Raw genomic sequence first — 14,381 nt, 5'->3', positions numbered from 1 at the left:
AGAAGAAGAAGAAGAATTAGAAGAATTTAACAGGCAGGAGAACACCAGTAGGAAATTGGGGAGTGCGTGATGACTCAAGACAAAATGTTCTGGACAATTATGCAGAGAACTTCATCCAAGAATGCATTGGCAGAGACTGTTCCTTTTAATCATGATGATAAATGTTTTGCTTTATTCGGTCAACCACCACCAAATAAACATTTCTAGAGCATATTGGTAGCAATCAACCAGGACAAAAATCTAGTGGAAATCAATTACATCCTCTAACGTAATTCCTTGATGAATAAATTTTTTTAAGCCAGCTGATGTTAATTCGATTTTGCAAGCACTGTGCATACAGAAGTCATTTACAGAGAAAGCAGAGTCTTAAGGCTGAAGTCCTATGAACACTTACATGAATATGATGTGCCATCAAAATTTAATATATAAAAGCAAAGAATTAGTGTTGTAAGGGACACAGAAGATATACAGAAGATGCTTACTTATCGCTGTCGTGGTTGGGGATTACTTTGAGAATTTGAAAAACATATAATGCTCAAAATCTGCGGGTCACTAACAAAGTACTGATAAGGGGAAGAGGGGCTACATTGTATGGCACGCTTGTTTTGAATTCTGTATACAAGTGACTCCCTACTTACGAAGGGGTTATGTTTTGGGGAGCCGCCCCACAAAGGAAATTGCATAAAGTGGGGAGCACCCGTTAAATGCCCTCTCTCTCTTCAATCCATACCAAAATGACTGTTCCAAAAATATCCACAACTAGAATTGAAGCTCTGGGGCCGGCAGGAGGTTAAAGGACATGTGGGAAAGTGGCTTCTGCTGTGCTACCCCACACTTAAGCTGTTAGGTGAGGCGGCTGAGCAGCATAAACAAAGCCCTAGTGTCCCTCCGGTCTTTCGGGGGCTTCTTCCATCGTCACCAACATCCTCTTTGGGCTCTGGGGTCTTCTTCTGAGCCCTGAGGACTCTCCAGCTCTCTCCCGCCATTTCCAGGTTTGAATTGAATTGCTTAATTATTTCCCAGTGCTGCACATATACATGGTCATGCATGAGCCCGCCACTCCAAAAAACTTATTGGCCAGATTTTACTAACATGGTACACAAGCAGCACAGAGTTTTCTGCTAGCACAACAGGGCTTCCTCCTTTCATGCATGCCCATGCCTCCCTGAAATCCAATCTAGAAGGTCAGAAGACTCCTCCAAACAGTACATGGCAGGGGGGAGGAGGACAGGAGGTATCATTCTGTCTAGCAAGCAGCAATTCTTGCTCTGGCAGAACAAACGTATTAGTGAGACAGTGAATTCCACCCTGTAGTTTTAAGTCATTAAGCAGCACTTCCCGTTGTCCACCACGGGACTTCATACATTTCAAAGATTATACCGTATTCCATAAATACTTATTGAGCACTGATATGTCAAGCACTGTGGATATATTGTATTCTGTTTTAAAGAGAGAAGTAGTATATGGCTATGAAAGTCTCATAAACAAAAAGAAAATGAAATGTGATCCCCCACCCCTTAAATGGATTAGAGCCCCATTTACTTTTGACAACATGAAGCTCTTTCAGTTTCAATGCACATTTAAAAACGAATGTAAATACTGACATTTCACAGTGGAACAAAAGGTTTAAGCTATGACTGAATAATGTTTTTATATTTTTGCTTTGTCATTAAGCAGGTAATGGAAGGAGCAAACAACAACAGTTATTTGGTGGACATATAATTTGTTGAGATGCTTCCGCTAAGAGTTAGTGACTAGTATGATTAAAGGGGACAAAGGTAGCATTTTATACAGTATGATACAGCATATGAAGTAAGTTGCCCAATGATGCTCCCAAACATTTTAATTAAGAACTCACCCAACTGACTTTTGTCTTGGGGTCTTTCTACCTGAACAAAGCTACCATGCATTCATATACATCTTTCAATGTTATGCGGTGTTGTATTTATCTATATTCAGTACCAGCAATCTACTAACTAAGCATTCTGACTTGGAGTATTCTCCCTGCCCTTGATTTCCTCATTAGCGTTGTTGAAATCCTTCATTAAATGTTATTAAATCAGAATGTCTTGCTCCAATACAAAAAACCAACCACCTAATTTCCCTCAATTAGTAAAAATGTTGCTAACTTCCTGAAACATGGATCAACAATTAAAAATGCTTGATTTTTAAATGGCAACTTCCTGGCTACACGGTTTTCCTACTAGCGTCACAGAGCACACACTAATATGTACAAAGGGGGGGCGGGATTCGTTTTCCTTGTGGCCAAGCAGATGACAGTTACTGTGGGCAACTAAGATTTATCGTTAATGGCATTTTGGGGGAAAGAAACATGTTGTATTCCTCATCAGCTTTCTACATGAGTACAACAAGGCATTGACAAGAACTCCTGTCCAGTCTAGCCTCAGAGCTGTTTCTCACTGCCTTTGAAAGACACAAATACATTCTTGGGAGTTGCACCCTTGTCTTGTGCCAAGAAAACAATCTTCCAATGACAACTGTAACATGCACAACTGTGTCAGGTGGAACTCATGCGCCCTCCGGAGTTTTGCTCAGTTTCTTCCTCTTTAACCCACAGCCTTCTCTTTCATGACTAATGTGACAACGCTGCCCAGAGTCTCCCTCAAAAGAAATAATGGACAGGTGATAGGCTAACAGCTTCATAAACTGCTGTGGGATAACAAATGCAAATTCTGTAAAAGCTTTCTCAGCCACTTACATGTATAAATGCAGTAAAAATGCTAAAGCAAACAGAACTCTGAAGAGCCTCCACATTAAAATCCCAAAAAGTATAATCCCATGCATGGCAACGTGCAAATATACTTCATCAATTTTTAATGAAAATTGAGGGCCACGTCACATGAAATAGCAACTCAAAAGTACACTACCATACACAAGCTTTTGGCCAAACCTCCAAATGTACATATATTTTTTAAAAGATGTCTGTCAATAACAAGTGAACATAGAATTCAAATATGCCTCCTTTCATTTTAATTAAGTTCTATGGCACAATAAACTTAATTTGAGAGAAGCTTTTGTAACTTCTCTGCCAAGGCATCATAGTTTAAATATTTTGGCACAGCTGCAGCTGAACTCTATGGCAGAAATAAAAACACACATAAAAAGGATTTCAAGTGCAATAATCTTATATCTGAGGAAGGCACTACAAAAGCAAAACTTTGATACAAGCACCTATTGTGTGTTGAATACACCACTCAGGCAGTTTGGCTTGAGAACCTGCAAAAAATGTGGAAGTGAGAGGAGCGGAGGGCAAGGGTGGATAATCTTCCCATAACATGTTTAAGCCCCCGTTCACAGAACATTTCCAGGTAGCTAGTAACAAAAGAAGCACTCAATAGGCTTTTATAAGAGGTTTTCATGTACTCATTTAGAATGAAGGTTAAATGGCACTTAGAAAACACAAACATAAACAGTTCAGTAGCACTAAGGGAGATCTGATTAAATTCAGTGGTGGTCAAGGGTATTAGGGGAATGGTAGTACGTCTGGTGGGGGGGACACTATGCTCCTTCTGGAAAAGTTTGTTCACCTTTGGACCCGACCCTGCACTCACCTTTCACTGGTGGGCTCCTGTAAATGACTTTGACTGGCTGGCTAAAACAGGTGAGGGTAATGGAATTCTAAACAGACATCCCCACTAAATTTATTGCAACAGTACAAGTACATCCATTTTACAAGAAACAGGTTTCATGGTTTAAAGAGAAAACACACAAGGACCTTGTGGCATTTGCCCTCCTAGGAGTGTGACATCATAGTGGGTTCATAAGGAAAGGGTTAACTGATTGTAAAATGGCTAACCTATAGGAACCCAAGGGGAGGAGTTAGAGTTGTTAAGAAGTCAGTCTGGGGTTAGAGAAGAGAGAGGGAGGATAAATCTGTGGGTTGGGCTAGTCTGATGTGAGAGAATCGGTTAAGAGGAGTCAGTCAAACAGTTGAGATAATCAGTCAGAAGGTATTAGAAAGGTATAGGCTGGTAAAGAAACTAAGGTTAAGAAACTGACAAGAAAATTATCTGAGAAACCATAAACTTGTTAATGCTTATAAAATAAACTTGTTTATTTGGTTTAATTTTAACAACTGTCTGGACTCAGTGTGTACCCGAGAGTAACAGGTTGGTGACAGCGGGGAAGTGAGCACAGTGGTGGCACAGGGATCAATAGACCGTCAAACGTCCGGGACCCTGTGTGATTGCCACAGACCTGTACCTGATTGTTCGTTCCCTTGACTTGTGGCACAACAGAGAAATCAATGGTTTGTTGAGAAAACATTAAACAAAATGAAAAATACACATTGGAAAAGGGAAAATTAAGTTTAATAGACTGAGAGCGTGCAGATACAAACACTGCACATCAACACACATCAGTATTGAAATAGTAATTTCAGGCAATGTTCAGTGATTTTCATTTGTACTTACTTATTCTGCATCATGTTCATGATAACCCAGTCAGAGGGATAGACGTTCTTTCCAATGAGATTCTTGAACATGATAAATGTCTCCATCAAGAAGTCCTGAAAGAATAAGGAAAACATATGAAGAAGAATGTGTGTGTGTGTGTGTGTGTGTGTGTGTGTGTGTGTGTGTTTGATGGAAGCTGGCTGATGAAAAATTCACTAGATTAATGACCAGATTTCAAAAATTATGGACAAATATGGCAAAACTAACCAGCTCTAAGCAATGCAATAAATTACTGCGATAAATGAGTTACTGTAATAAACAATAATTAATTACTTGATTACATAATATGATACTGCTGAACATAATTAACTTGCTGGATTGATGACCAGATTACAGAATTACTTCTTGCCGGACAAATACAGCAGAACTAACCAATGCTCTGGCCAATGCCGTACCAAGAGCAGACGGTTGTGCAGCAAAGTTGTATTGCAGGAATTTATTGCAAAATCACAACAACAAAAGCGATATAGACTGAAAAGAAAAAAATACAACCATGCAATGTGTAATGGATGCCTTGGATTACTATTTAAGGAATGGTGGAAAATATGAAGAGCTAAAGTGCAGCTGATGTAACAGATTCATTTTAATTTGCCAAGATTTTTAATGTTATGTTGCAACATATTAGCTTCTGACCCAACAGGAGTTTGTCATACATATAAGAGGCCAAAAGTTTCAGTAGATGGGGGCAGAGGGGGTGGGACCACACACACATATACATTGATTTTGAATCAAATCCTTAAATTCAAAGAGTGACTATTGTGCAGTCACCACTGTCATGACTCACACCCAAGACATTGGTGAAAAACAGTATTTTGACAAGAATAGAATGACCTTGCATTGCAGACTTAGAATTTGTGATTGACAGTGGTTAACATGTGTTGTTTGCGTTACATAAGGGAAATGTTTTATTCTAGGCACATACTTAACAAGCTCAGTAAATGTGTCCTCACTTTAAATGATCAAACTGCATACTTTACTACTCTTCCTCCCCTGTATCTTGGTAAAACCTTAACATTTCCTTTTCCAGATCAGCCTAAATAGTTTGCTGACTGAATTATCATAGAGTCTTGCTTTCATTTAGTTGCATGTTTTTCTTCTGAATAAAACGGTTTGCTTCCTTGCTACCTTGCTTCATAACTTAATAATCCGAGACTTCAGTAGGATTTATGCTTATGTGAATGGGGGCAGATCTGGACCTACATAGTTAACTCTGAATATTTTATGGTTGCAGATGCATGCTCTCTTAAAGTAGATTTCATTTCATACTTTATTAGTTGTACGGAGTGCTTCTGCTGTTGGATTTTCATTTTTTTTCCTGCTGCGTGCAAGATATATTTCCATATACTTTGCAGATTAACTTGAATATTTTACTAATCATGAAGTTGAAGGAAAAGATTTTGGTATTGATTTGCTGATTCAGCGACACATGCTTAATCTGTTTGCATTTATGCTTAAATGCTCTCAGATTATAATCAGAAAAAACAAGTTTAATAGCACTTTCATTCCATCAGGATGCATCAGACAGAGCTCCTGCATTCTCCCTAACAGGTTCTGTTACAACTTGTAATTGGAAGAAATTATATACTTTAAGGAAGTGGTGCCTGAATTTGCTGTTTTTCTCTTCCTTCCTCATTCCCTTTTCCTTTTGTGCCATGTCTCTTCGGCTGTAAGCCAATAGGCAGTACTGTCTTGTTTTTATTTATCTTACATAAGCCACTGTGGGAGCCTTTTTAGCTCATAAGCAGGATAAAATTGCTTATATATTGCTATAATATATATATATATATATCTGGGGTTGTTTTCCTTATTTTAAGAATAGGAATGCTGGTACCTGTTCTCCCACTGCACCTGCCCTGTGAAGCTCACTGGGCACAGATGTCAATCACCTTTCTGCCTTCCCTCAATTCTTGAAATAACCAAAAGGATGGGGAAATAATAATAATAATAAATAATTTTAATAATGTTATTATTTATACACCACCCATCTGGGGTAAATAATTTAAATGAAGTCAGGGTGCTCCTTTCACTGATACTACTGCTGGTTTTTAATTTCCTGTCTACTTTCTTCCAGGGGAAATCCAGCCAGGCTGCATCAGGAAAAAAAGGTGGACATTTAGTCTTCTATCTTTTCTCATTGCCCACAAAAGAGGGAAAATACTGACTAGAGTGTGCTAGGGTGAAAAAAATAACTCTCATATCTTTTAACTATTCTGACATGTTTATTTATCATTTTCTTTTGAGAGGATTTCCAAAGAAGACCAAGTGCTCAGATTGGCAAAAACAAGTTTTGCTTTTGTTTTATAAAAGCCTGGCTCTTCGGGAACATTGGAAGATTCAGGGCAGATAAAAGAAAGCAATTCTTTGCACAGTGTCTAGTTAAACTATGGAACTTGTTACATCAGGAAGCAGTGTGGGCCACCAACTTGGATGGCTGTAAAAGAGGATGAGAGAAATTCGCAGAAGACAAGGCTATTAATGGCTGCAATGACTATGTGCTGCCTCCACAATATGCCTCTGAATACCAGATGTTGGGAATCGCACGTGGGCAAAGTGCTGCTGTGCTCACGTCCTGCTTGTGAACTTCCCACAGGCATGTGAGAACAGAATGCTGGGCTGGGTGGGCCTGGTCCAGCAGGCTCATCTTTAAGCTGCTTAAAGGTAAAGGGACCCCTGACCATTAGGTCCAATCGTGGCCGACTCTGGGGTTGCGGCGTTCATCTCGCTTTATTGGCCGAGGGATCCGGCGTACAGCTTCCGGGTCATGTGGCCAGCATGACTAAGCCACTTCTGGCGAACCAGAGCAGCGCATGGAAACGCCGTTTACCTTCCCGCTAGAATGGTACCTATTTATCTACTTACATTTTGATGTGCTTTCGAACTGCTAGGTTGGCAGGAGCAGGGACTGAGCACTGGGAGCTCACCCCGTTGTGGGGATTCGAACCACCGACCTTCTGATCGGCAAGTCCTAGGCTCTGTGGGTTAACCCACAGTGCCACCCGTGTCCCAATCTTAAGCTGCATACAATGCATGCAACTTTAAAAAACACCACTCTCACACAAAATAGTAACACCAACGACAGATACAGCAGATTAGAAACAGCTGAATAGAAAAGGGGTAATTCCATTAAAATCCCTCCATCTGGCAGATCAAATGCCTGCCAGGCAGGAATAACAAAGACTGCACAGCATACAAGGTAGATGATCCTTGCCTGCTTCAGCATGTCCTTTTTTATTTATTTAAAAATTTACACCTTGCCTCATCCACAGCTACTCAAGATAGCTCCAAAAGAAACCAAAACAGCATTATAATTATAACACCAGATCTAATACCCTACTTATACCACTAATAATGTTACAGCACAGTCAGTGCAGAATGACAATATACTAGAGAGAGTGTAAAAAAAAAAGAGTGAGGTTCAGAACATATTTGGAAAGGCATTCAGCTACTCCTCTTTTAATGGAATTTGTTGATGCTGTGACACAGAAAAGCAGCATGATTAATATTATAAACTATTACTCCATCCTGCCTATCAATTTACAATTTTGTGCAACAGGAAAGAATATACTCCCCCTCACCCTTCCATCAGGCTCTCAAATGTTTTACACGCCATGTAACATGGGCTTTTCCAGCTTAAAGTGTTTTGTTTATTTACTTATTGTTATCTACAGGCTGGCCTATAAGAAAGGCTCTCAGGGCAACATTACAGGATAAAAACAAATCAAGTTAAAAACCCAATTATAATAACATGAACAATATATTAAAATATGATGCCGCATAACACAAACAGTGGAAAAATAAAGCAATGTCTAAAACAGATTTTAAAAGCTCCAGGGATGTAAAAGGCCTGGACACCAAATACTCATTTAAGTGGGTGCGGAGGTGAAGCACAGCAGGGGTTCCTCTGTGCCTCTATGGACAAAAATGGATCAAAGAAGGGCAGCCAAACCTGAACCTCGTTCTTTGGGGGAATTGCCATCCCATCCAGGACAGGTTGGACTCCCCTCACATGAACAGACAATCTATGTGTTAATGTTGAGAGCAGTAAGGAGTTAATCTGCTGTGCCTCGGAGCTGAAGGGAAGAGCTTATCAGGCAGGACATGATGTAAACAGCCTGCTATGCTGTGTGTGTTCTGGGGAAAGTGAAAGCGTTAGTTGAACTGCCCAGCTCAGACGGAAAGGAGCTGGGAAAATGCAGCTACACTCCAATGGATGCTGATATATGTATATATGTGTTTTCGGAACAATAAAGAACTTTAAGAAACAGGAGCTGCCGTCTCCGGTGTCATCCCTTATCACACGTGAAGCTGCGCAATTCTGCTGATGATTTTACGACCTACAGAGGCCCGCGCAGAGGAAACGTGCCGGCCGCCATTAAACAACAAATCTGTCTGAGGAGATTTATTGGAAGAGACCGAACGCAATAAATAACAGTTAATAATCATTCTACCTTATTTGGACTAAGCATGTCAGCTGGGTTTGGTGAGAAGGCCACTTTTTGATGCAACTGCTTCCTGAATACAGTGTGTGATGGCCTGGGACTCAGGCTTGGACTCAGAACCAGAGGAGACGCAATCTGCACCGGATCCTTTGCCTCAGGCATCATCTGAACCAAGTCTGGGGCCTGATCCTGAAGAGTCTCAGTCTATACAGGTTCCCCTGCAACAAACACCAGCTGGGCCGAGTCAGGGGCCTGAGCCTACCCTGGCTCCAGATGCGGGGATTACCTCATTGCCTTCAGCTGCGCCATCACTTACAGCTGCTCCACTACCAGTTTGGTCAGGGGAGGCTGAGGCAGCCCCTGGGTCTAGTGATGATACTGAAAACTACTGAGGGATCCAGGAAAGTTAAAAGGATGACACTTTGCCTGCCGCTGTCTCAGCAGAAGTTATCCCATGGTAAGACCAAGGCAGTTTCTGTAGCAAAAGCAGGGCCCAAACCTGATAGAAATGGATTTACAAAATCAGTTTCGGCCATGAGGATTTACAGTTGGCTGCCCATCACTCATTCACCGCCTGTCCCAAAGAAGGAAAACTAGCCATTGGCCAATAGTTGTTGAAACTGTCAGGTGCACTGTAGGTATTTCCCCCCAGGAGTGGTCATTAACTTGAGAAAGAGCAAACATATGTGCTAGGCTGCAGAAAGAATTTAGCTCCATTTACGCCACTAGTGGTAGTCTTCAGGATAAAATGGAGTTTACAAAACGAAAGAAAAAGAGGCCAAATGAAGCCAAAAGATCAACTGCTTTATAGCAGGAAGCAGCAATGAAAGTAATTTCCACATTTCCCAATAGTATTGGGGTCAGGGTAACAGACTTCCAAAGCAATACTTAAACGGACACAATGGGCAATTAAACTCTTAAAATGAAAGTACAAGCTTGACCCTGACTGAATAGGATCTACATAGCAAATTCTTTTCAGGCTCAGAAACAGCAGAATATGTTCCTATAACAATTCATGTGAGCAACTAAAGCTGAAAATCCTAAGTATAATTAGAGGGCATAAATCTCACTGAATCCAAGAGGACTTAATGTAAATATGCTTAGAAGTGGGCTGTAAAAGTCTCACAATTATTGGCAAAATCAGGGGTACCAATCTGCGACACCCTAATCGTTGTGGACTGCAACTACCACATTCCTGACCGTTGTCCATACTAGCCCAGGCTGATGGCAGTCAGAGTCCAACAACATCTGAAAAGCAGCATGTTGGTTACCCTGGCCTGATTTAAGGAAATGGCAGGAGAAAGAATATACAGTTCAGGTTGCCTCATATCTCAAAGGAATTGTAGAGCTTGGAAAGATGCAAAAAAAGTGGCAACCAAAATTTTCAAGAAATTGGCACACTCAGATAATCCTTAAATAAAAGGAAGCTTGTATTGTATTGTATTGTATTGTATTGTATTGTATCGTATTGTGAAATAATCATTCATAAATAAAACAATCACTTTATTTTTCATGTGTCCAGGAGGAACAAAGGGATTGAGGCCATGAGCAGTGTCAAAGCAACAGTGCGCCACTATAACTGGACCAATGGTTGTAACAACTTTTTAGGGATTTTTTTTTTCCATTCGAAAGAAGATAACTTGTTTTTCGTATCAGTACTGAAAGCTCTTCAATAATTGTCATTTTGTTTCTCAGCACAATAAAGTGCTGGCTTTCATCTATAAGTCATAAACTGCCTGGAATAACATTCTGAAGTTCTTACTGTCACACAAACCTGCTCATTTGCTAGGAACTTCACAGACCCCACATTCAGAGGCTAGTTCAGTGGCTTCGAAGGCCTTCTCTTAGGTGCTTCCTAAGTTTTTCCAGCTATCTTTTAGATACCAGGTGCACAAGGTTTTGTTCTCTCAAGCCTTTGGCAGCATATAGTTATGGTAGTGCTTTCATTATTTCTACGTAAGCCACATGGAGATATGACTGGTGGAAAGGAAAGGAATGAATCTTTAAAATAAATATTTTAATTAATTTATTCATTTAACAAAAATTATATCTCTTGATTGTAAGCTGCTTACATAGAACGGTAAGGACAAATTACTTTCACTGTCATTAAAAACACACACTAAATTTAGATTTACTTCCAAAGCTTAGGTAATGTTTTTTATTTTTGGGGAAAACAATATAAACAAATCTTTCAACCCTCAGAAATATCGTTTGAAGCCTAGTTGGATTCTAGACTGGTTTTTTACTTTTTGCATGGGTTTGATAATATAGGCAAAGGTGTGTGTTTTTTCTTTTTCATTCACAGGTTGAATATGAAGCTGTCTTTGTAGAATCAGCCCTATTATTCATAAATCCTTACTACTGGCACATGGTTACAAAATATTATTAAAATGGCACTAAGTCTGATTTGCTGTAGCTGAAATAGCCAGCCCAAAAAGGCACCACCACAGAAATGATAGCTAACTATAGTTCATTAACACAGAAAGAAACCACCATGGTTTAATTGATTTGACTGCAGGATTATGCTAAGAAAATGGTTCTTTATTCTTCTCCTATTATATATATGCTCAAACAAATGGTTATAATTGGAGAATATCTGAATCACATCTGCAATAAACTGAGAAATCTTATGTCTGTTCTTTGCCTCCACAATGTTGTCAGAAGATTCAATTCTCTCTCAAACTCTTTAAAATGCTGTACCACAGAATCCAACTCCCCTAGGTAACAGAATTTGTAATCTAACACAGTTGATCAGACTTCAGGTCATCTGCTAATTAATGGATCTCAGCCAACAAGTTTGGTTGTTACTTTGCAGCATGCATTTGCCATATGGCAATGATAGTTCCAGGTCATTAGAGAGGTATCTACTTAGCTATAAATTCCCTTCTATTATGCTCTAATTAAGTTGTACTATGCACTCAGAAAGAAAGATTATAAAGAACCTTGAAGAGTTTCACTCATTACGGGCATTAACAATAAAACATATATTTAAACCTAGCATGTGAGGTTATATTGCTTAAAATGGCAGATGCACAAATAAAAACAAATTTAACTAAACAAAGTAAATAAATCTGGCATATAATAGCAACTTAAAACAAGGTAGGATGATTCCAGTAGAAAAACATTAGAAGAGGAAGTTCAAGGGAATACCCCGAGAATAACTACTGAAGCTTATAGGTTGGTTTAAGGTTAGGTCTAGGATTCAGCTGGATAAAATCTTGTTTTCCCACCCCAACACCAATTCCTTAAGCCATGTTTTCAAATTCTGATTTTCCTTGAGTATCAGTTGTTTCATCATTTAATATCAAGGCAATGAAACAATATTTGCTCTTCACTCAGGAGGTAAGCAATGCTTCATCGATTTTTATGTCAGGTCATGAGGAACCCATAATTTTTTTATATAAGCTTTATAACTTTCTTTGTCAAATAGCAACAAAAACAAACATCAATGCAGGAAGATGGGGGAAACAAACTTTCAGGTTGAACTTACAACAACATCCGATCTCATCTTCCCAAAGGTCTTGATTAAATGGGCATAATGATAGTCTTCCATTTGTCTTAAAATAGCTGTCATACTTGCAACAAAGTTTCCCTGTAAAAGAAGAAAGACAATTAGTTAAATAAGTAAATATGTAACACAAGACACAGCTGTACTCCGGAAACTCATGTAGGCATGTTGCAACACGTACAAGTCAGAAATTCCTTAATATAACCCAAAACTCATTCTCCCATGAAACCATTGGATCCTATAAACTCAAAAGAGAATCCTGGAGTTCAGAAGGCTCCCCAGAACAGCATTTGCTATGCAGGAAGGTACATATGCAAGACAGAGTCTGAGACAGGCACCCCCAAACTCTGCCCTCCAGATGCTTTGGGACTACAACTCCCATCATCCCTAGCTAACAGGACCAGTGTTCAGGGATGATGGGAATTGTAGTCCCAAAACATCTGGAGGTCCAAGTTTGGGGATGCCTGGTCTGAGAACATCCACAACTTTCCTTCCTCGCACAACTGGAAGTGACTGCAGCTCATGCAAAAGCTCCATTAGATCCAGACAAATCAATCCAAAAGCATGCATATTTTGTTCCTAATTAGATATAGCATAAACTTCATAAAAGTACTTTCTACCTTCACTACAAAGTGTTACAGGAAATTACCAAAACAATAAGGGCTCACATAATCTCACTGTCAAATAAGGGCAATAAAATGATTCTTATAAGAAGTATCCTTTGAGATGTCTATCATTTTTCATGATATATTTATCTGCAAGGTCACAGGATTTATAAAACTTGCAATCATTGTAATGTCATGCATAGCAAACATATTGATCCACACATATGAGATGAAACCAAAACACACTAGTTTCTTCCTGTGCTCGGTGCCTCATCACACTTAAAACAACCAAATGGCTGATACAACTACAGCATTTTCTAAAACTACTCTTTTAAGGTACAACCTCATGACGGTGGAATTGTTTGCTACTGACTACACTCAGAAGTTATGGGTACAGTTGTGATTTGCAAACTCATGGCCTCAATGACTAATTATCTACATTTATTTCTGTTTCTGGTTAACAGCTTTGATCATATGCATATGCTAGCCTAATTCTGTTTGTTTAGCAATTTAAATTATGATGAAGAAGGGCAACAACCAAGAGATTAATATGGGGCCTGAGGGAAAATAATATGCAAACTTTCTATATGAATGGAAGCTTAGACTGTATGGAGTTCTTCAAGTGTATCAATACTAAAGAAATATACTTAAACGGACTTATCTTTCATGTACATTTGTGACTTCTTTTCTCTTTAAATGGCTAATTATTTAAGATTAATGTGTGTAAACACAAACCCTCTCCTTCAACTGCCAATACCTTCAGCATTTATCAAGAGATCCTAATCCTCTCTTTTGTAATTGCACAGTATTTCTCTATGGGAATTACTACGATTATGCTGATAAGCAAATAAAGAAGATGAATCATTGCAGAGAGAGACAATTACATTAAAAAAATCTTATTAATTAGCATGGTTAAGAGCTAGAGAGATGAATAGGTTAATCCCATTAGCTAACTGTTATAGTTCTGTAGAAATGGAGAATAAAAAAAAACATTTTTTTAAAGAAAACCTGACTTCTATAAAATGGGTAAAAGGATAACATGTAAAGATGGTAATGAGTTCATTACCGCACAGTTGTTTTTTATTTTAAAAAAACTGTTTGCATCAGAAGAGTTCAGGGATGAGGCAAATGAAGGCACTTCTATACTTTCTGTATTTTTGGATGGTGTTCAATAACATACCGGCAAATTAAGGTTGCTCAAGTAAAGCTGATTTGGTGCAACAATACCAGATTCCCCCCCCCCCAAGGACCGGATTTTTTTTACAATAAGGAAAGTGATGTGAAAATGCACTAGAAAGTGTGAGATAACATTTGCTTGATGCAAGGTCATCTTACCTCCCTGAAAACAAATTAG

General features: G+C 39.1%; 1 protein-coding gene across 4 annotated transcripts in view; it reads right to left on the bottom strand.

Annotated features, from left to right (window-relative positions):
• The window catches only part of DOCK1 (dedicator of cytokinesis 1), a 359,825-nt gene that overhangs the window by 132,420 nt on the left and 213,024 nt on the right, over positions 1–14,381 (bottom strand). For all 4 annotated transcript variants that reach the window (XM_083439577.1, XM_083439579.1, XM_083439580.1 and 1 more), the window contains exons 28-29: positions 12,405–12,506; positions 4,434–4,528 (exon numbers count right to left, since the gene is read on the bottom strand). In XM_083439577.1, the coding sequence (XP_083295703.1) occupies positions 4,434–4,528; positions 12,405–12,506 (197 nt within the window). The remainder of the gene's footprint in view (positions 1–4,433; positions 4,529–12,404; positions 12,507–14,381) is intronic.

This window comes from Podarcis tiliguerta (assembly GCF_965153285.1).
Source record: "Podarcis tiliguerta genome assembly, chromosome: 5".
In the NCBI taxonomy this organism is placed as follows: Eukaryota; Metazoa; Chordata; class Lepidosauria; order Squamata; family Lacertidae; genus Podarcis; species Podarcis tiliguerta.
This window is presented reverse-complemented; position numbering and strand designations above follow the sequence as displayed.